Raw genomic sequence first — 24255 nt, forward strand, 5'->3', positions numbered from 1 at the left:
CATTGTGACATATGGAAAAAATAACATGTTCTGAAAAAAGTGTGCAAAATATTGAAAAATGTTGAAAAATATCCCCATCAATTTTGAGTCTTTAAGTTAAATTTTACACATGCTATCAATGTTTAGAGGCAAGTAAACTGATCAGACTTGAGTCACAACACAATGTCATTTAAAAAGAAAAGTTCAATGTTGCTAAACGAATGCTAACGTTGGTCAGTAGCTCCGGGTGTCCAGCAATAGTCACCACAGTGAGAAAAAAAACGCAGATGACATCGAGGGATTTTGGCTCAGAGTTGAATGTTTTTCAACTGGAGGCGTTCCGGGCACTCCTGTAAAAACACGAGGCGCATACAGCGTACGTTCAACTATGCAAAAGCCCAAAATGCTTCCTTCTGATTGAAAACAATTACAAAAAGCTGCTAAAACATCCTCTGTCTGTTGTAGAGCCTCAGTATAGACCTTTTACATCTGGTCAATTGGGAGGAACAGTACAAAACTACAATTACCGCCTCACGCTTGCATGCCTCCACCAGCCAGTCAAGTTGCAGTTTAAATCCATGTCATCGTTCTACCCTATCAACCATTTTTGTGTCGTTTTCATAACTAGCATATGAGTTATTGAGTTATGGCCAAAAACGTGTTTTGTGAGGACACAGTGACCTTTGACCACCACATTCTAATCAGTTCAACTTTGAGTTAAAGTGGATGTTTGCGTCAAATTTGATGAAATTTGCTCAAGGCGTTCCCGAGAGAATGTACCGCTTGGACGGACGGAAAAAAATAAAGCCTCCGGCCACCACTGTCGCCGTCATGGAGGCATAAAAAATTAATCATGAAAAGATGGCGTTTACATTTCATGAGCTAAAGTTAAAAAATCGTGATGAAATAAAAATACTTTTGGTTGAATAAATGTGACGATGGATGTGAGACAAAATAGAAAATGACAAAATCCTCAGTCAGTACCATCTTAGGTACAAATATACTCTGCTGCATGGTACAAAAATATTGTCATCTGGACACATTCGGGTCTTCCTCGGAATTCCTTATTAACAAAAGACACAAACTGATTATCATAATGATGCATGGGCTGCATGGGTTCATTCAAAACAGGCTAAATCCAAACCTGACAATGACATTTTCTGTTAATCTGATTACAAAGTCACTTTACTGTAGAGAGGTTTAACCTTCTGATGACTACAGCCCCCTAGCCCTATTTTTAGCCCTCTGCGCGAAAATTGCATACCCATACGCAAGAGAGTCCTCAGCTCTAACTACAAGGTCTATTTTAATAATTTTGATGCTAGAATACTGGTAACACTTGTGAGATGTGTTGAATTGTGTAAATATTTTGTATATGTTACTGGTTAATATAGTTAAATAAGACATTACACAGCTGAAATTGAAAATATTCAGCTTCGCCTGGAAAACAATGCACTTTCATTGATAAAAGGTTATTGAAATAATGCAGCTAGCTCCCTAAAACTTTCCCAAGTCATAGCATAACTGATCAGTATTAAAAAAAGGTTAAAGTCGAATAAAGTGGAATAAAGTGAATAATAAGAGGTTTTAGTACAAAGCGGTCAGGCGAGGTCATCATTTTCGAACCAGCTGTTGCAGCTCTTACATTGTACTTTTATACACTATATAACTATATATTTCACTTTCTTTATCACTCATATGATTCAATACATCCAAATACAGATAATAGGAATCATATTCATATTCATAACATCATCAGAGCCAGTTTTGGCTGTCATCTGTAGGATTTTCTCATTTCATGTGTGTGTATGTGGCTGCATGGCAGCCTATCCTCGGTCGATTTCAAAAAACAATCCCTCGTTCGACGCGTCATAGTCTCAGGAAGACCTGTGTCGAGTTTGGTGGCGATCGGCAAAAGTTTTCATGCAATAAAGTTGCCAGAAGTGACGCGTGTACCCCGGCGGAAATTACCGGTCGCAGGCAGTCTGACCACTCGCCCAAGCCTGCTTGACCGCTCTTATTCTGGAAACAAGTCGGAAGTCAACAGTATGCAGTTGGCAACAATGACTACAGCTTTGGAACGGAAATTCTGCGGCGTTATTATCCATATTTTTCATAAAACTTGGGCGCATACCTACGATTTTTTTCGGCGGAGTTCAGCATGAAGGTACGTTTGATCACTCACAACTGTTTAGTGCTTATACGGATCGTAAAACAGAAGTTAGTTACGTGTTCCGCCACGTGTGCTAATGCTATTACATGCTTTGCATGACTTGGTAGCTGTTAGCATGAGGGTAGAAACATTGATTTGAGGTACTCATAACGCCGATTTCTGGCCCGGATTTGGTGCTTTTATGCCACGATATTTTTCTGCTTATGTGAGTAGCCTATAGTTGTGTTGGGAGTGTGTCAGAAGTGACTTATATGATGTTGTTGCCCATACGTTGCTCTTTCATCCAAAAAAAAAAAGTAGCCACGTACATGCTACTGGCTAATAATCATGCTATTTTCCGCATTTGATTTTGAGGGGTTCTGAGCCCGAGAGCCCCCAAATGGGGGCCGCTCGTCACCAGAAGGTTTTAACCCGAAAAAACCTCTCCATGGTATTTAAATGGGTGAAATGTTTTTTTACCAAGTGGCCGTGATGAGTTGTCATCCATGGAAGTGCTGCAGCTCCGCTGGTGGAGCGCCTCATCGCTGTTGGAGCCCATCAGCACGGACTCGGAGGAGAAGGAGTGGCCGGAAACGTCCTGGGAGAAGTACTGAGACAACTCTGTCTCTGAGCTCAGAGACCCCTGCTACGCCAAAATGAAAGAAGAACAAATCAAGGGAAGGAAGATGAAAAACAGAGCGAGCTCAATACTAGCACCACACTACCTGTGTCTACGAACTAAGAAATAAGACATGCATGTCGAGTGCAAACGTACTCTACTGGCCGGCTCAAGGAATCTCTTCATGGTCCAGCTGAGAGAAGGGGAGCCGTCTCCCTGCCTGTCCTTCAGAGTTGGGTAGGGGCTCTTACAAGACACACCTACACATCATACAACCGGGACAGTTAGCATCTGAGCCAGGCTGTTGCTAACTGCCTTTAGCACTTAGTTCAACTGCGGTGCTGGTATTGTAACACCTGTAAAATGACAGGAGAGCAGGAGTACATGGAAGACAAACGTAAAGATATCGGACCTTGGGGGTGAGACGAAGGTCTGTTTTTGCTCATTTTGTCGCGGTGTGTGGATCGAGCTATGATGTGATCCATCTCCTGTTCCGATACCTGAGAAAAGACAATGAGATGCAAGAGTTCTATCAAGACTAGAACAACACTACGCTGGCAACTACTAGAAATGACCACAACAGTAATGAAGGCATCATATGGAATGTTCAATAAAAATGTACATAATGAAAGGTATAAAAAGTAAAAAGAAATAAAATGAAAGCATGCCTTCATATGTATGAGTACCAATATTCCAACTAACAAACGTAAACTAAATATGATTGTACCACCACCCCCACTATGAAGCGTGGATGGCAGCTTCCTGCTGTGAGGCTGGTTCTCAGTAGCAGGAGCTGGAAGGCTTGTGAAGATCAACGGTCAAACAAGCATCAACCTCCGGGTCTGAGAATGAAGCCTATCAGGAAGTGTCTTAATCTTGTAACCTAGTGTCCACCAGGGGGCGACTCTATGAGAAAATGACTCTACTTCTCTCTTGATTTATTACCTCAGTAAACATTGTAAACATGAGTTTATGGTCTCAATCTCTAGTTTCAAGTCTTCTTCAATACAGCATGATGTTCATTTAGTAAATTATCTTGTGATTGACTATTGACCGCTACAAACAAACCTGTTAGCAAACCAAAACTAGCATCCAAACTAATATAGTTAACATGAATGACGGATGCACCTTGCTCACAAAGCTACCTGCTAACGGCAGCTAGCTTATCACAAAAAACTGCATCACGGTTTGCATTTTGACAGTCCTACAGCATGTTAATGGGAATGATCTACCCTTTACTCTTTAGTATCAACTGGATTTCTTTGGCATGCTCCAAGTAGCCTGTGGGACACTTCCTGGCCTGGTGTGTTTTTGAATAGAAAAAGAGTTCAAGCTGTTGAATATCTTAAAAGAGATCTATATAAATAGAGACACTCATCCTCTTACCTTGGGGTTAGGGTGCCTGCTGATAATGAGACTGACAGGTCCAGGGCCACATTCACTGAGGATGGCATAGGCCTCGCTGAGAGCGACATGACGGAGACTGACCGAGTCCACCTCCAGTATCTGATCCCCACGACTACACGGAGGAGCACAGGCATCGGCAAAACACCGTCAAAGACCTCTTTGTACATACCCGAATGGAAATGAAATGTACCCACGTACAATCACATGGAAACATTATATGCATAACAAATTATGGATGAATATATCTTCTACGGAAGCCCTGAGAGGCAACTGATAAAAACAAATTCTGGTGTTACATTTTCCAAGTCTGATCTAAATAGTTTTCTCTCCTGTGTTTATGACTTGAGAACATGTGGAATTTTCCTTAGAAGTTCCTTAAATATGTATTTTCATCATTGTTAAAGGGACAGTTCATCCTCAAATCAAAAATACATATTTGTCCTCTTACCTGTAGTACAGTACAGTGAGCTGCCTAGTGTTGTAGATATCGTCCTGAGAGATGTCTGCCCTCTCTTGTAATGTAATCTAAAAAGCTATGTGCAAAAAGAAAATAGTTCCTCCATGAACCTTCTCACAACAAGGTCTTTGGACTATCCAGAGTAAGCTTGAGAAGTATTAACAATTTCTGGAAAGAGACATTGCTGTTGAGGTTTTCAAATGTATTTTTTTGGTGCTTTTAGCACCGCAACCCAATTGCCATCTAGTTCCATTATATTGGAGAGAAGGCAGCCATCTCTAAGGCCGATATCTCCAAAACAAGGCACCTCTCGCCAAAACAATGCCAATTGATAAATGGCACGACAGGTAGGAAACAAATATAGTTTTTTGTCACTTTTGGGGTGAATTGTCCCTTTAAGTAATAAACCACAGGTGAGAAAACAATTTAGATGAAACTTAGAACACGGAATACCAGTCCAATTTTTTGCATCTCGCGGCTTCCGTACTTTTCAACCAACGAGCTAATATGAAAGTATGCATTTCAGTTTCCAGTTCAAAGATGACCCTGGAGTTTTATTTTTGTACCTAAGCCTGCTGTCCATCTTGGCCACAGACCCCAGTGCCAGGCTATGGATGTAGATGCCAGGAACAGCGTTCTCCAGGGTCAGACAGCAAACTCCAATCCCGAGACCAACACTGGGCTCTAAAAAAAACAAGAAAAAACATCCATTAACAGAACAGAAGTTCTGCAAAAAAGACCGCCTTGTAAAGTATGACTGCTAGCCCAAAAATGTAATTCGTACGGGCACAAAGCAGTCGAGGATATACTGTACAAAAGTATGAGGACATTCGGTCCCGTTACTTTAGTATAATTCTGGTCCGGGTCCATGTTTCATGGTTTGAGCCCATTGGTTCCAATGAAGGGAAATCTTAATGCTACAATGATATTCGACACAAATAATGTCCTTGCTACTTTTTGCCAACAGCTTATGTTTGTCCCTTCTCTGTTTCAATTAAATAAAGAATGATTTCCCAGTTTGGTGTGGGAGAACTTGACTGAACCCCATTCAACACCTTTGGGTTGAGCTGAACGGAACAAAAAGAAGTATAAATATTAGAGGTGTAAGAAAATATAGATACACTTGAGTGTTGCAATGTTACGTTTTGTGTTACTGCATCAACTCTCAAAAAACACTATGGATTTTTAATTGATAGTTCACATGCAAAAGATCACACAAAAAGTAGTGTCATGATGTTGTTTGTTACAGGGACAGGGATAAATCAAATGCAGAGCCAGCTGTTCGAATTGCATAAAAATGTTTTACAAAATGTCAGATTCTGTGCGTATGGTCATTCCCAAAGACTGGGTCAGGACCCACAGGTGGGCTGCAGGACAGTTTATTTGGGCTGCCAAATAAATCAGCAGAATTTCTCCCATAGTCTTTCAATTAAAATGTACGTCTGCAGTTCCCCTTTGAGCCACATGAGGGAGCGTTAGTATTGTTCGAGCCTACTTATAACAGGGACTTTAATAAAACTTTCTTTTTGTTCTATTGATGAGCCCGTTAACTCCCCCTACATGCATGTATTGGGTTGCATTTATCAAGCATTTAACACATTAAACAAAGTTGTTATTTATCAAACATATGTATTTTCTAAATGGCTGGTTTACCTATAACGGTCAGGAACATTCATTTACGCACAAATTATAGTTAAGACCTATTGTGAATTGGGTCATGATGGTCTGTCGTTTTGAATAAGTGGGTCCCCGGAAAAAATATTAATACAATGACTTTTTGTCAAAAAAAAAATTTTAATCACAATATATCGCCATATATGGAATCGTAACCCCTGAATCATGATATTTAACGTAACGCCAATACACAGCCCTAATATGTACTGTATGTAAAATAAAAATATTAATAATTATTTATGTTAAGTTGCAAATTTACTCTGATCTTGGTTTCAGAAAAAGACACCTGCAGGATATCTCAAAACAGGAAGTGGAATGAAAACCAAGGGTTGTCTCTGGGTTCTCCGTTAGGTCAGCCAACCTTTATGAAGTGTGACCTCCATGATGATGCAGTCTTTGGGACCAGGACCGGGGCCCTTGTGGCCGTCAGCCTCCTCACCCCCCGAGGGGATGGGTGTTCCCCCGCTGGTGTTGGAGTTGGGCGAGCTGGAGCGGCTGAGGAGGGTGGGGGTCGGACAGGGGGTCAGGGTGGGACTACGCAGGCGGGTTCGGATCGTCAGCGTCACCACACCTTTTTTCAGTTGCTGCTGGAAGAACATGAAATGGGGTTGAATGCCCATGTCTGTAATGCATCGTCATACATACTTACAATGCGTTACAATCTGCTTATAACACTGTATAATTAAAGCTATAAGCACTTATAAATATCCATAATGCTTTATTACAATAATCATGACACATTATAACACATTGACTTTTAAGGTCAATGGCGTAACATAATATTATTTCTATACATCTTTTTGTATGTATCATGGTGTATTATGTCCATAGATGTAAACAATGTAATATTTTTATTCTGTATTATAATGTGAGTTACTCTAAGTGGTTATTCATGCATTACGTTTAAATCTATGCAAGAATAACACACAATTTAATTTTCACTTTACTTAAGGCAAACAATGACTAGAGGACAATCACATTATAACAGTGATTATAATGCATTTATGAAAAAATAATAATATATAACAACTATGGGAATTATAATACACTGTGATCATTGGGTGACCAGCAATTATGAAATATTATGATACTTGACCATATAAGTTATTATACATTGCTTTATAATTTGTTCTGAATATTGTTATACAGCATTATGAATGTTTAAGAATGTTTATAACGATGATTATATAATGCTAGAAGCAGATTTCAACACATTATAAGTATGTTTATGATGCATTAGAGACATGGAAATGTTACCAAAAATCTGACGAATTCAAAAACTACTAGTTTTCCCAAAATCAGAACCAAAGCAGTTCTTGGTCTCTTCACAAAAACATTTAAATTTAGTCAGAGACATTCTTTTGTCTGAAGGAAAAACGAATGTCGTCACAGATATTTTTAGAAAATATAAAAGTTTATCTTTCTTCAGCTTTTCGCAACTGACCGAACTGTTTTCAACAACACCAATACACAGAACATATTTCAACTATGCAGTCCACCTTGAAGGTCTGGATGGCCTGTTGGTGCGTGAGTCCTTGGAGAGACTCCCCGTTCACTTCCAGGATCTCATCCCCTGCACAGGGAAGCCCACGGTTAGAAATAGCATGGGCGTAAATGAAGATCACGGAATCGATAAATGGAAAGCAACGGTTACCCTCTTTCAGTCGTCCGTCGGCTGCTGCCGCTCCGTGAGGGAAAATGGTTTTGACAAAAATCCCCATCTGACCGCGAGCCGAGTCCTGTCCACCAACAATACTGAATCCTAGGCCCTATGAAAGGTAGATCTCATGTCAGAAAGGACGACAACGACACAGTAGTCATTTGTTTTTCTAAGAATATTGTGTTTTTATGGTGGTGACACAAGAGCTCATAGTACCCTGTTACCCCACTAGAGAGCTGTGCTCCCAGAATGCTCAAAAAGTAGGATGGGAGCCAGAGCCTTTAGCTACCAAGCTCCTCTCATGTGGAACCAGCTTCCATTTCCAGTCCGGGGGGCAGACACACTCACAACTTTTAAGAGAAGTCTAAAGACTTTCCTCTTTGATTACGTTTATAGTTAGGGCTGGCTCAGGTTTATAGTTAGGGCTGGCTCAGGTTTATAGTTAGGGCCGGCTCAGGTTTATAGTTAGGGCCGGCTCAGGTTTATAGTTGGGGCCGGCTCAGGTTTATGGTTAGGTTTGGTAGGGAGCGTGGCCCTCCTAAGAGGGCCGCGAGGGGCACTGGCACAAGGGGGCTGTCCTTTAAAAAGGCTTTATAGTTAGGGCCGGCTCAGGTTTATGGTTAGGGCTGGCTCAGGTTTATAGTTAGGGCCGGCTCAGGTTTATGGTTAGGGCCGGCTCAGGTTTATGGCTAGGGCCGGCTCAGGTTTATAGTTAGGGCCGGCTCAGGTTTATAGTTAGGGCCGGCTCAGGTTTATGGCTAGGGCCGGCTCAGGTTTATAGTTAGGGCCGGCTCAGGTTTATAGTTAGGGCCGGCTCAGGTTTATGGCTAGGGCCGGCTCAGGTTTATGGTTAGGGCCGGCTCAGGTTTATAGTTAGGGCTGGCTCAGGTTTATAGTTAGGGCTGGCTCAGGTTTATAGTTAGGGCTGGCTCAGGTTTATAGCTAGGGCTGGCTCAGGTTTATAACTAGGGCCGGCTCAGGTTTATAGCTAGGGCCGGCTCAAGTTTATGGTTAGGGCTGGCTCAGGTTTATAGCTAGGGCTGGCTCAGGTTTGCCTTAGTCCAGCCCCTAGATATGCCACTGTAGATCCAGACTGCCGGGGGACTTCCCACTGAGCTCCTCTCTCCGTCTGTATGAATCCATGTCCCATTAATGCACATTACTAACTTTACTTCTACCCTGGAGTCTTTGTGCTTTCTTGCCTCACAGTTTTCCATGGATCAGGTTTACACATGGACGTGGTTATGCCTTCTGCCGCGGACCAAATGACACCCACTGCTACTGCTATTATTAGTCACATTTCTATTACTATAACTGTTACTAATACTGCTTTTATTATCATTATTATTCTACTATATCAACTGCTGTTATTATTATTAGTAGTTATTCTGCTTACTACTCTTATTATATGAATCATTTATGTCATATGCATTGAATGTGTTGTAAGACTATCATGTAGCACTTGGAGTGCATTCTCTGAGCTTTATTCATGCGCACGTGTCAAAAGGAGTGCACTCACCTTGCCCTGGCCTTTCATCAGCACTATGCTGGAGATAATGGACGGCTGCGCCAGTCGCCATGGAGACTCCACTTGAATGGTACTCAGGGAGCGGGCTGATTTCTTAATGATCTGATACTCCTGAATATTAAGAGATTAATATGAAAAGAGCAAAACACAGTCAGACAAATTCATCTCGTGAGAACAGTTATTGATAGTGTGATGAGACGTTTACTTTTTTATTCGAATGGTATTTTTGCATTAATCCCTCAAACTTCAGGACGATATGTGATGACTTAACTCTGAGTCTGTGGTTCTAAATGTCTTTGTATGGAGACGTTTTAAACTCATTTTATTGGTTCTTTTTGTATATTTATACAGTATATTTACACATATTTGTTCAGTACTTGTGTACAAAACAGTCTTGTCTATTCTTTACCTTTACCTGTTTAGCTTTGTTGACCATGTTCCTAGCTGTTATTTCTATTGCTGTGTTAATAAATTGAGTCAAATTCCTTGTACCTGCACGAATACCTGACCAATAAAGCTGAGTCTGATGTCCCTTTCTATTTGAGTTGAGTGTGTGAATGCATGTACATCTCTCTATCTTTTTCCATCAACATAGGTATATGTGCTTGTGATTCACGTTCAGGCTGTTTTAAGGCAGATGCTATCGAGTGCTGCAAAAAAATGAGTTCGCATTTTGCACTTCCAGTTCTCGCATTTCAAAGTCAATGGGTTTTTGGTTAGATGCCTGAAATAAGGTCTGTGGTTCAACACGAGCTTGAGAGACGTTAACGTTTTGTTGTACGACATAAAATACAGAGGTAGATACTCCACTCGTGAATTCAGAGGCGTTTAAGTGTTTAAAAAAAGGCGGTTGCTAACAAGTGGCTCAATGAGACTACTAAACGTCATCACACATACTATCTTCTTTCCATTTCCATCTTGTTGGTTATCCTGGCCTCAACCTATCCGCTATGGAAATCTGATTTTATGATCTGAATATGACCATCTTATGTCATGATAAAATATATATATTTCAGGCCATGACGCATGCTCTTTATGTACATCTCAACACCGTCAGTCGAAGAACAAGGGGAGACATTCGCTGACCTGTCTCACGCCAGCGGTGTCCAGCTGTTGGGGTAAGGAGTGTTTGCGGTGACCGGGTGGAGGCTTCTCCGCCACTTCACAGCTGCTCACACCGTTCTCCACAAGCAGCTCATCGTCCTCACCCACTGACTCCAGGCGACTGCTCCCTCCTGAGCCACCAAAAGAGAATAATTGATCGTGAATATCAAGGTCAAGAAGATACCAAACTCTGGGAGCATTGGTTGGAGCGCCACTATGGAAATAAGATGTACAAATGTAATTTAAATGTGTTCATTTCTGTGGAGTACAAACCCTGGGATCGACAGCCGAGCTTCATCGGCGTGGGGCTGCATGAGGATCCTTTGGGTGCCTCTCCCTGACTTTGTCCTTCAAGTTTCTCCAAGTTAGTCAACTGTAACAGGGTAAAAACACACAGAGATGTTCAGTTCTTAAACAAATATGCACTGCCTGATATCTGTTACTTCCACAATCAAACCACAAAACACAGTTTTGTCTGTTCATAAACCATTTCATAAATACATTATCTTTTTTTAGATAACATTTTAAGTTCCATATATTGTATAGTTGTATAGTATTAGTGTGCTATTCCAAATGGACACTCTGTCGCTGCTCTGTTGTACTGAAAGCAGTCATTAAGGTGGTCCATCAGGATGGATCCTGACACCTCCATCTAGGATATCTCGATGTTTTCAAACAGGAGTACAGCCTAGGAAGCTTAATTATGAATGCTGCTATGGCAAAGGAACGACCCACTCTACACCCTCCTATTGGCTAGTGCCAAGGGGCAACCTTCGCTTCTGAAAAGTGCCTTAAACTTGCACTCTTTCCAGCAGGGGGCAACAATAGAAGTCAATGAGGGGGGTCACAACTCCAGGGGGTCACAGCGGGCTGGTGGCCGCTGGTGTCTTCACAGCGGCGGGTGAAGTGGAGGGACCGTTAGACCCAGCGCTGCTGATTGCCACCAGCCAGCAGTTCGGCTCATTTTCGGAAACTGGTGTAGCATTAAAGCATGGTGGAATTAGCAAGCTAACCAGCTAGGTTTACTTGTGAAAATTAACTGCAACATTATGGTCTCCTTAAAATGTCTTATTCAGCATTTGGTTTGTATTTAGCTCCACCCTCTCATGTCACTTCTGGTTCCAAAAAACCAAGATGGCGAGGCCAAATAGCAGAACCAGAGGTTTCAAAACTGGAATCCACAAACCAAAGGGTGATGTCACAGTGAGTAGGTCCACTTACATTTTATACAGTCTATCGTTAGTACTTGATGTCTTCATTGGTTGGGTTGGTTAGCTTTAGACAGACTTAGTTAAGTGCTACACAAACACACAAACATATAGTACATATCTGTGTGTACCAGGTAGGGGTTGTGCGAATTGGGGTTGCAGTCAGTCTGTGGGGAGCGAGAGGGAGCAGTATGAGATAGGGAGGACAAGGAATTGCAGGTGCTGACCAGGTCCGGCAGACTGGTGGAAGGGAAGCGCTCAAAACCCACGTCTGACTCCTCCTGCAGAGACAGAAAAGAAATTTAAGATGGCGTTGGTGAGACGTCATTTTAATTTATGCAAATTTAGTATGTTAGATATGTAGCTCTGGGAGAGGAGAAAGGGATGTGTTGTATGTTTCCATTTCACACAGGAACAATAAAAAAAAACATTATCACAGCAGGAGTCTCTCTTTGTTCATACAACCAATGTTGGACCTTTACCTGGAACTTGGCCAAAGTTGTCCATATTATGGAGCTAGTCACGATAATATATTATAGATTTTTCTTCCGATATATGGACATGACTCCGATCACTTCTACGTTATCGACTTATCGTACGATATATGGACATGACTCCGATCACTTCTACGTTATCGATTTATTGTACGATATACGGACATGAACTTCATAATTTTTACATTTTTGACTTATTCTACGATATTTGGAAATGACCGTGATCCTTTTTACGTTATCTACTTATCGTATGATATATGGACATGACCTGAATAATGTTTATGCTATAGTCTTATGGTACGATATATGGACCTGATTTACATACACACGTTTGTTTACATAAGAAACATTTGAGGCGACATGATCCCAGTATAAACGGCAGGGTTTTCCCTACCATTGTTAAGACTTTGACATTGCCCAGCCATTGTACATTAATGCGCTTCTGTTATGATGCTATTATGTTATCATTATGTCAAGGGCATAAAAGAGTCTTAGAATGACTATAATTTCCTTCATTGTCATCATTTCAGGGACAATAAATCGTCCAACAAAAAAAGTTTTTTTGACAGACCTATATGGCTCTTGTCTTCCCACATGCATTGGGAAAAAAAGAAAAATTGTGGAGTAAAGAGAAGTTTTATTTAGTTTTGTGCAGCTCTGTGCAACACTCTGCAGGATGATGGGGGTGTGGTTTTTTTTGCGTTTGTTCTCACTGATCCCATTACTGTCTTGACCGCTGTCCAGGTTGCTGGATCTGGAGCTGTCTAGAGTGTTGCCTGAGATTCGTACTGAAATCATGACGGCTGTGTGTCCAGTTGCACAAGAGTACAGTTGCCATCTTTCCAAAGGGAGGCCACAGTGCTTCTTTTATTTTTTTTACTGTTATACTTTAGGGCTGCAGTAACATTTAGTGAGAAGAAGCCACATTTACTTTCAAAAGGCAGCCGTGTGTGTGTGTACTTACCCTGCTGGCCACCACCAGCTGGACCAGACCAGTGCTGGAGCGGAGGATAACGACAGCCTCCTGATGAGTGAGACCCACCAGAGACTGACCATTAATCATTAGCAACTCATCGCCAGCATGAAGACGACCGTCCCTGAAACACACACGCATATACACATTTAGACAGCAACACTTACGCACACACACACACACACACACACACACACACACACACACACACACACACACACACACACACACACACACACACACACACACACACACACACACACACACACACACACACACACACACACACACACACACACACACACACACACACGGCCGAGGCTGCACTTCTTTACTTCTTTATAATGCCCAAATAGAAAATGACCTTTATCTGAAACTGGATTAGCATTCAAATGGAAAAAGTGTCTGATGTTGTGGGGTACGTGGTTTTTAAACAGGGCTATAGATATTGCAAAACCATCAAAAAATGACACCAATTATTTGGTCATATTAATAATTTGGAGATATTCTGCAATCCCAAAAAACAAACAAGACTGAAAATGTCTTCTTCTGCTTCTTGGTGAGGGATGAAAAAAATCTGTCAAATTAATGAAATAATAATTGTGACAAATAAAGGTTTGAGGATATAAAAAATACAACTTTATATCGAACATTTAAAGGGTAAGTTTAGTGTAATGTAATTGCTCGGGGAAACTCCTCACCTTCAATGTGCGTGTACTGAAAGCGCTTGTTTTTGCCAGTGACAGGCTCACATTGTTATAAGTGTCTGGCAACATTATGGAAAGAACCCTACAGAGAAAATTAAACCTTTTTCTTTATCTTTCTATATGCTATTGTGTCATGTGACTTGTTGCTGGGAGACTGGTGGAAACGTGAGTGAGAGTTGGAGAGAGTTTGTGGTGTTGGAGTACAGAAAGTGTAGCTTAGAGTTATCTAAAAGATTTTCAATGCCATGGCCGAGAATTTAGCTGATTTCAACAACGCGGATGCGACGCTAGATTTTATCCTTCAACAAGGCTTGACACAATAAGTGCAAAAAATATTGAAAATAAGTGCGGATACTCCGCTTATTCCCATGTTTGCGTGTGTATTGACCAGTATTAGCATAATTAGTTCGTCATTTCTACAGTTAAAAACAGCTACCAGGAGATATTGGGTTTGGGGGTCTGCCCCCCAAAGCATTTGAAAGTTTTAGACTAAACTATGCAATTTCACAAATGACCATTATTAATGCCCCAAAAACCTTAAAAACTAAACTTACTATCGTAGTTATTTTATTACACATATCACAGCCTTCATCTGACCATCTAATTCTTCTGGAAATGTTTTCCTGTAAAAATAATGTTCTGTAAATTAAAACAGCGGATTCAGAACACTTTTAAATAATGTTTCATTTTAGGCTATTTGTTGAAAAAATAAAGTTGTGACGAACAGTTTACAAAATATTGCACAAACGGGTTGTGAACATTGTATTGGTAAAAAGCAGGAGCATGTCTAGTGGATGTACATCGATGACGAGGTGTTGTTTAAAGCGATTTTATATAGCAGCACGTTTGGCGGCTGCTGTCGGCAGCACTGTCACTCAATACTGGACCATTTCTAAACGTTTTTGTCCCCATCAGTCACTTAGACACAAAAACATGGGATGAAAAATATCAAAGTTCCCATTTAATAATTCAACCAGGTACACAGATTATCATCGTACTGTAGGAAGGTCCTCGTGTAGTGTAAACCTCGATGGAGATGACGGAATATGAGCACCTACAAGAACATAGTGCCAAAGCAAGTTCCTTTGTCCTGACTTGATTTGGAGCTACTGTACCTGTGAATGGCGCCCGCCTTCTCTATGTGAGCTATGATGATGCCGTGAGGAGAGCGCTTGGAGCCCCGCCCCCCTGTGATCTGTATGCCCAGGCCCTCCTCGCCCTTCACCATGTGCATCTTCCAGATGTAGCTGCCCTCTCCGGGCTGCAAAGGAGCACAGACAAACACACGGAAAATAATAAATCAAATCAGACATTAGGACCAATAGAAAACTGTCAATCCAAAGTTCATGAGTCTGATTCTCAGATAATATATTTTTACGTGACTATGGTATTCAAGCTGTGCCTGAACATATCATGTGACACTGATGTAGGACGTCACGGTGACTACGTCCACTTTTTTGTATACAGTCTGTGATCTTTGACTCATGAATTGGAGGCTGTGAAGTGTAGAATCTATCGACTAATTAAGCATCACAGAGCCAATGTAACTATAAGCCAATGTTGCCTTCAAATGCTCTCAGTTTGTAATTATGTGCTTGTAGCACTCCATTAACAGTAACAAAACAGAAACTACCGAGCCTTGGTTTACTCTGTATTTAATCTGCAATGGTCGGTCTCCACATTCAAAGACTAGTGGATGAATCCCACTACAAGAGATCCCCCACCACGTGGTTCACATGACATGCTCTTGCATGGGTTGCCATGAGTTTTGACACACGCATATCACGTGTAAACATTAATCACCGCACCCAATTCATGTTGTTGTTGATATTGTTTGCGTATTAAAATGGGGCCTTTAGTACATCTTAACCTCTGCACTGCTCGCGGCTTTATCAGCCGTTCTGACGACGGGTTGACCTACATCCTCCATGTAGGGCACACACACTATACTTCATTTACAATCCCTCTGATGTGCTGGGATGAAACGCCAGCTGTCAGTCTCAATCCTCTCACGTAGCACTGTCGCGTTCCTTTATACCAGTTGTTGCAGGGTGGTGATCCCATTTATCCTCTCAGACATCTGTACACAGATCTGTGGACTGCTGAACATCTGGCTGCTGGAACGGAACCAGAGTACCAAAGTTTGACGACTTTGTTTCCTACTGACGGCACGTATGAGCCTCAAGACGCACCATCACAAGAAGAATGCACGAGTTGTATGAAAAGGAGAGGACTACAGAAGCGACGGCGTTAGAACGTGCACCAACTGTTGCTCTCACTGGAGACTACTGGACATCGCTGGGTCACCATCATCACGTTGCAGCGTGGGCCTAGTCAGCCTGCTACAGCTTGGGCCAATTCAACCTGCTACAGCCTGGACTTCTTCAACCTGCTACAGCCTGGATCTCTTCAACCTGCCATAGCCTGGCCCTCTTCAACCTGCTACAGCCTGGACCTCTTCAACCTGCTACAGCCTGGCCCTCTTCAACCTGCTACAGCCTGGACTTCTTTAACCTGCCACAGCTTGGCTTCCTCTGCTAGCTATAGCCTGGCCTTCTTCAACCTGCTACAGCCTGACCTATTGGTTATTGGTTTGGACATGTTTCATCCACTAAAACCTTCCCGGCCTTTTTGGCTCACAATCATTCTTATTCTCTGGATCACATCAGCTCATACAACCTGCCTTTCTAGCAGGTACACACAGGAGACTGCCATCCTTTCTAACGGTATTGGTACATTGGGCTTCAGTTTATCAACCAGGGACATTTCTTCCTTCTGGTTTACAAAGACTTTTGGACTTCCTACTTGGTTTGTAAGAAAGCTTATTCCTTTGTACTCTTACATGTTATTGCAGCAGTTCCACGACTCCTCCTCTTTAATTTCGACCAAACCGTCAATGAAAGGTAAACATATGCAACATTTTAGCACTGTCCTCAGACGTGTGTTAATCATTCTCATGTTGTTCATCTCTGGAAATGTTCACCCAAACCCAGGGCCCGCTATCCATGGTCCCACTGTCTCCAATCTGTCATTTAATGATTTTTGTGATCGTAAATCATTGGGCTTTTTACATGTCAATATCTGTAGTTTGTTGCCAAAACATGACTATTTAAAATCTTGGGTGCACACTGCAAACCCTGATGTTCTGGCTGTCTCTGAATCATGGCTTAAGAAAGGTGTCTCGGATCTAGAAATTCGAATACTGGGTTACAACGTCTTTCGTCAGGATAGATCCACCAAGGGTGGCGGCGTGGCTATATTTATAAAAGACCATTTGCAATGTTCTGTTACGCTGTCTAAATCAGTCCCCAAGCAATTTGAACTGTTACTGTTAAAACTTAAACTGTCAACAAATTTCACTCTGTCTGTTGCTGTTTGCTATAGACCACCCTCTGCTCCAGCATGCACATTAAGAGCTCTTGGTGAACTGCTGGCCCCTCACATTTCCTCTGAGTTTGTCCTTTTGGGTGACCTAAACTGGAATATGATCAACCCCCCTGATTTAGTTACACAGCAATTTGATGGTTTAAACCTCTTTCAAATTGTATCTGAGCCAACCAGATATAATTTGAAATCACCGTCATCTGCCACACTGATTGATATTATTCTCACTAACACTCCATCAAATTACCGATCTGGAGTCTTCAGTCAAGACTTGAGTGACCACTGTGCTATTGCATGCGTTCGCTCCGGCCTCTCTGTCAAACGTCCACCGGTGATTGTGACCAAGCGCTCACTGAAAAACTTTGCCAATCAGGCCTTCCTGCAAGATGTTGCAGCTGCGTCCTGGGAAAGAATTAATCTTATCCCCTCAGTGGAGGATGCCTGGTCTTATTTCAAAAACACCTTTAGCCTAATCATTGAGAAACACGGCCCATTGAAACGATTCCGGACGAAGAATCGCTACAGCCCCTGGTTTAGTCACGATTTGGCGGCTTTGATCCGCCTAAAAAACACCTTATGGCGGAGGGCGAGGTCTTCTCAGTCTGCTGCCGACTGGCTGGCCTTCAGACAATGCAGGAACAAAACAACACAGGCGATCAGGAAAGCTAAAATCAGTCATTTCAAAGAAGAATTCTCAGCCAGTGGCTCTGACGGCAAGAAATTTTGGAAAACAGTCAAATCCATGGAAAACAAACTTGCTTCTCCGTATCTACCCACTTCTATGATTTTTGATGACATTGTTGTTACTGATAAACAAGGCATGGCCACACACTTCAACCAACATTTCGTGAAATCGTCTAATTTCTTTGATGCAGTTGCCCCTGAAATAGATTCATCTAACACGCCTACTTCATCACCCAGCGTTACCAGCTTCTCCCTTCAACCCGTTAAGGTTTCGGAAGTCCTGGATGAACTTATTAAGTTAGATTCAAACAAGTCAGCTGGTTCTGATGGGATTGACCCTGTGTTTTTAAAATCAGCCGCTCATATTATTGCTTCCCCTATTACAAGCCTGTTTAACCTATCATTTAATTTGTCTGTTTTCCCCCTTGACTGGAAATTGGCTACGATTCTTCCCCTCTTTAAAGGAGGCTCTGGCTCTGACCCGAACTGCTACAGGCCGATTTCCATTTTGCCCTGTCTGGCCAAAGTCATAGAGAAACTGGTACATAAACAACTAATTCACTTCATTGACTCAAATCATATTTTGTCTGACCTGCAGTCTGGGTTTAGGAAAGGCCACGGTTGTACCACCGCTACACTGAAGGTCCTTGATGACGTCATCACCGCCATAGACAACAAACAGACTTGTGTAGCTGCCTTCATAGATCTAGCCAAGGCTTTTGACTCGGTCAACCATAACATTCTCCTGCAAAGTCTTACCAGCATTGGCTTGTCCAGTAGTTGTTGCAAATGGTTTGCTAGCTACTTGGCTGGTCGTGTCCAGCGGGTGAAGACTGAAAACATCATGTCTGAACCGCTTACCATCTCTAAAGGTGTCCCTCAAGGCTCCATCTTAGGCCCTATTTTGTTTTCCATTTATATTAACGATGTAGCAAAAGCTGCTGGAAATTCCTTGATTAATTTGTATGCTGATGACACCATCATATATTCAGCTGGTCCCTCACTCTACTCTGCTGTGTCCACTCTTCAACAAAGCCTCACCTCCATCCAACAGTCTCTCCACAGCCTCCACCTGCTCCTCAACCCCAAAAAGACTAAATGTATGCTGTTTGACCGGAAAAACCTCATCATTCCCAGCCCTCCCAAGGTCTTCAGTGCTGATGGCTCGGAGCTGGAGTTTGTCAGCTCCTACAAATACCTTGGATTCTGGTTGGACTCGTCTCTCTCATTTAACATACACATCAATAACCTTCTGGCTAAAGTCAAAGCTAGACTGGGTTTCCTGTATCGAAACAAGGCCTCCTTCACACACTCTGCCAAATTGACCCTTGTGAAAATGACCTCTATTTGATTACGGCGATATAATTTATAAAATGGCATCAAAGACCACCCTCAGAAAACTGGACACACTCCACCACTCAGCAATCCGTTTTGCCACATGTGCACCCTTCACCACCCACCACTGTGCTCTTTACAGATTGGTGGATTGGCCCTCCCTTCATACCAGGCGGCTACAACACTGGCTGCTCGTGGTCTATAAATCCATTTTGAGAATGACTCCTCATTACCTCTCAAATCTTCTGCGCATTTCTGACAGCAATCGGCATTTAAGATCCAGTGACTTCATTAGGCTCATCATTCCAAAAGTCCGTACTGTGTTTGGTCATAACTCTTTTCATTTTGCCGCTGCAAAGGACTGGAACTCACCACAAAACACACTCAAACTAACAGCTCTCACCTCTCTCAACATGTTCAAACATAAGCTGCAACAAGTTATAGTTGACTGCTGTACTTGCTGACCAGCCCTCACTTCTCTTTCTTTCTTCCATTTTTTTACAAATAACATCCAGTAATCTGCCTTTTATTTTGTACATAGTGTTTATTATTTTATCTAGGTTGTTTTTAGTCATTTTTCCATTGTTTGTCATACTGTATTGTATCTGTGTTGTTTGTGTAACTTGTGTGGACTGTGCTACTGCCTCTTGGCCAGGTCATCATTGAAAATGAGAATTGGTTCTCAATTGATTTTACCTGGTTAAATAAAGGTTAAAAAAAAAAAATAATAAAAAATCACCTCGGAGTTACAGCATTATATTGATGAACAGTAGAGCTGCATTCACATGCTCTGACTGTCATGAAGACAGAAGACAGACATTTAGATGAAACGTGCTGAAACATGTTATTCATGTTGCACAGCAGTGGAACGTTTCACATACAGTCACACACTGAGCACAGATAGTGAAGAGATATAACTGCTGCTGTGTAAAGAGAATACTGCTGTTAACAACAACCTGATTTGTTTAAAGTGTTTGCAAACCAAATGTTATTGCACTTTTGTTCATATAGCAGTACTTTTAAAATAAAAGTGCGCATTACACTACTTTTGAATTCATTATTGAATTTTGCCATAACAATGCTATTAATCGCAAACAAATCATGCGATTAATCGCGATTAAAAATTGTAATCGTTGCCCAGCACTAATATATATACACACACACTCACGCAAAAATGTTGGTTTCTTTCATTTGATTAGCTTTTTCTTTAATTGTTTTTGTTCAATTTTGCGACAGTTTGTCGCAAACACTTGTTTGGAATTGCTTTTTGCAGGTTCTTTGTTTTCTGTGAAGCTCATTTTAACTTCCTTGGCTTTAGACGTGATTTATAAAAACCTCACCACACTATGGTACGGCACATGATATTTTAAATAAACTTTATTTGAAATATATGTTTAAAAAAAACAAATGATGGCGATTGAATATTTGGATCTACCACAACAGGAAGCTGCTTTTAGTGGCGTATTAGCAGTCCCACAGCTAATATAGTCCTCATCATCCCACTGCTCCTCCTACTGCGCTCCTGTGTCCATAACGCTCCTGACTGCTCAGCACACAACCGCTCCGTCCTGAGAGGAAAACAGACGGCCACACTCTTCTTGGATGCTATTAAATCCCAAGTGTCAAACGAGGCTGCGGAGGCTTTGATGTCTTATTCTCTTCAGATCAGCTTCATTACCAATTTGCCTCAAGGGTAGCGAAGTTACATAACACCAGGATAAAAAAAAACAGAATAGTAAAGATTTGTCTTCAATAGAAATTTGTGGATTTTTTTAGAATTGTATTGATACATTTTGGGCACTACGGGGCAGAAAAACAAATACAAACCATGTTTATTGACAGTTATTTTCATACACGACTAGCTTTCACTGGGAAATATGTTTTTGGAACTACATTTCTAAGGAAATGTAATGTTTAATGGATTCTTTCCTAAAATATGTGCTCCTGACTGCTAAAGCGTGATTAATGCTTTCAGTGTTGTGTTTGGACAACTCGAAGCACCAAAACCTTCATCATTCCTGAACCTCAATGAAGTGTTTAAGTAGCCTAAATATTAGGTATTCAATATTGTTATTATTAAATATTATTACAAATATTTCAATAATCGAGTATTCTAATGATTAATGATTATTCCATCAATAAATTGAGCAATCGGACAAAAAATACTTTCGCTTTATTAAGGAGCAATTGAAAATATACAAAAGAGAAAATAAGACGGAAATCAACATCTTATTTTCAAACAAACGAGCAAACCCTATAGTAAGCAAAGCCTTTATACATGGAGGTTGCCGCCTGACCTCCTCCCTACCACATCTCTGCTGATGTCACCATTCCTGGATGCATCGTTGCAACCTATGGATAAATACCATAGATAGTATTTCAGTCCATACAGTGCTGCCGGGCTGCGAGAACGTCATCCGACAAAAGAGAACAGTCGGCATGTATCCACTGCTCCCCTCACTTCCTGCCACCATACAGATGACATAAGGATTGAGCATTCAGTTCAGCTGCCTCTCTCTCATTATTTGTATTTCTTATCAGAACAGTTTTTCATTTACATTCATATATTTTTTATGTCTGCTGGGAATCAAAGTGTAGTCACCCGCTGGTGAAAACCTTACTATCCCTCCTGACCAAAAGCCTCTGTGAGTGGGATCATTGCTGTGTTGGCCACCGATCTAGGGACTTATAGACTGAGTGGAAAAAGTTACATTTTTGTATTAATTTAAGTTATTAAAAGGCGGCAACCACCAAGTGAAGTCTGACAAATACATTGAATGATTTCCAAATTAAATTTAGGTTCACATTGCACTCCAGCCCATGAATATTTGATGATGATGCTGTAAATAGTTCTGATACATGACAGGCCTCAAAAACACTGAGCTGAACAAGGAATGAGCTAGTGTTTGAACTGTACTGACCTCATATCCTTTATCCTTAAACTTTACAAAAATTAGATCCAGAATGAACTCTTCAAAATAAAAGGAGGATGAGCCCTCACTTGTCTCCCTGTGGCTGTGCCGTGTCTTACCTGGCTTGAAGGTTCACTGCTGAAAGAATCCATCTTGCATTCCAACAGCTGACTGTGACACCTGGCGGGCAGAGTGGCGGTGCCTCCGCCGCGCAGACGCTGGGAAGCAGCTCTCACCTGAGGAGAGGCGTCCGGGCTCTCCCCCGGCGGTGTGCCCGCAGAGTGGACGCAACCCGGGTCGTCTCCGGGAGGAGGACTGACCCCTGCGTCGGCGGGAACGGAGGAGCCGTTGCAGCCGTGGTAAGAGCTCTTGAGTTCGGAGTCGCCGCCGCCCCAGTTGTCCCGGTTGGAGGACGACCGCGATATGACGCCGAACTTGCGCGTGCGTTTGCCGCTCGCCGAGCAGTCGGAGGCGGCTCTGCACTGCGGCGGGACTTCGCAGCGGTCGCCGATGACAGCGGTGCCGACGCTGCCGTTGGCGTTGCAGGGAGGGGGGGGAGCCTTCCGCTTGACTCGCCGCAGCATGATCAGGTAGATACAGCCTCCATTCCAGCACTGGTCAGCCAGGTAACTGTAAAAAAAAAAAAGCATTGATGGATAATGCTGTCATTACATCCAATAACATGGAGAAAACAATAACAACTTGAAGTGTCCTCACATTTCCACCTCTGGAGGTGGTCTCTTCATGCATCCCGGGCAGGTTTTGTATTAAAACTACGACGAGGAACTTTTATTTTCTGTTGATTTTGCCGGCCTCTGGACAAAATTGGTTGTGTTTTCGAGCACCTGGGTCTGTCCGTGGTGGGCTGGTCACTGCTGGGGTCTATCCTGGAGGAGTTTCTGGTAAACCTACATGTTTTCGCCTGATTGGACCTTGTGCTACTGATGACCGATGAACATTTTCTTGCTGATGGTCTTATGTAGGTCATATAAAGGCATCAGTATTAAATTGAGACGGTTCCTCACAGTAACTTTTCAGCTCAACCCTGCATGGGTTGGATCGGAGAACGCTGCAACTTGAGCAATAACGACGAGGGCTCTGGCTCGCACAAGGGAGAGGTTTGCCTTCAGGGCTTTCTGCCGGGAAAAAATAAGTTTAGGCAACAAACCTACTTGTTTAGGTCTAGGAAAAGATCATGGTTTGGGGTTGAAATAAACCCTTTCTGGCAGAAAGCCCTGAAGGCAAACTTCTCCCACGTCTCTTATGACATGAGAACCGGGGTGGACTCAGTCTTTGTTCTCGGCTGAGACACTTAAACTTAGTTATAGTCAGCTATAGTTTCTTCATAAAAACACACAATTCAAATGATAAGGAAATAAAAGTTTGTATTTTTATGGATTAAAACAAATCTTTTCATTAGTAGTTTTAATGATGTATGATAATCTGCTTAGAGTTAGTGTAAACGGGTTATACTTCATCTCTAATATCTATATATTTGTTGTTGTGAAAACATCTCCTTCAAACAACTGGATTCATAAGTTTCTCACCAACACTACATTTTATAAGATTACATTACTTGCCCAATTCTCATTTTCACTGAACAGAGCCTGAACACATCATAATGTAACTGAACGCAATCTTCCTCGTGTCAATTTCAACACCGATTGGTTGTTTACAATGTAAAATTATCAGATCGGCGACTAGAAAAAAATAAATGATGTCCTGATATCATATCTTACTGAATATTGATGGATAACGATCGTCAGTAAAACTTTATTTCACACTGTGATGGTTAACGTTGAACTGTGTAATTAATCGGCGATTCACATTTGTGCCGAACCGTGAGGGGTGATCAGTACGGACCACAAATCGATCCGTTACACCACTATACAGTATTTTTTATTTGTTATTGAATGAGAAGCATTTTCCAAAAGGTTTGGTGTGTTTGATGCATGTTTGTTATCCTGAGGGGTTAAAA

General features: G+C 41.8%; 1 protein-coding gene across 1 annotated transcript in view; it reads right to left on the reverse strand.

Moving 5' to 3' along the window:
- Positions 1 to 24255, reverse strand: part of pdzd2 (PDZ domain containing 2) — a 46753-nt gene that overhangs the window by 17610 nt on the left and 4888 nt on the right. Inside the window, exons 3-17 of the mRNA XM_076099598.1 lie at positions 22397 to 22907; positions 15078 to 15223; positions 13247 to 13379; positions 11920 to 12069; positions 10854 to 10953; positions 10563 to 10711; positions 9468 to 9587; positions 7943 to 8057; positions 7788 to 7861; positions 6650 to 6872; positions 5181 to 5298; positions 4137 to 4269; positions 3163 to 3250; positions 2907 to 3010; positions 2612 to 2777 (exon numbers count right to left, since the gene is read on the reverse strand). Of these exons, the coding sequence (XP_075955713.1) occupies positions 2612 to 2777; positions 2907 to 3010; positions 3163 to 3250; positions 4137 to 4269; positions 5181 to 5298; positions 6650 to 6872; positions 7788 to 7861; positions 7943 to 8057; positions 9468 to 9587; positions 10563 to 10711; positions 10854 to 10953; positions 11920 to 12069; positions 13247 to 13379; positions 15078 to 15223; positions 22397 to 22907 (2330 nt within the window). The remainder of the gene's footprint in view (positions 1 to 2611; positions 2778 to 2906; positions 3011 to 3162; positions 3251 to 4136; positions 4270 to 5180; positions 5299 to 6649; positions 6873 to 7787; positions 7862 to 7942; positions 8058 to 9467; positions 9588 to 10562; positions 10712 to 10853; positions 10954 to 11919; positions 12070 to 13246; positions 13380 to 15077; positions 15224 to 22396; positions 22908 to 24255) is intronic.

This window comes from Anarhichas minor, unplaced genomic scaffold (assembly GCF_050575085.1).
Source record: "Anarhichas minor isolate MPS153535 unplaced genomic scaffold, ASM5057508v1 ptg000025l, whole genome shotgun sequence".
NCBI classification, from domain to species: domain Eukaryota; kingdom Metazoa; phylum Chordata; class Actinopteri; order Perciformes; family Anarhichadidae; genus Anarhichas; species Anarhichas minor.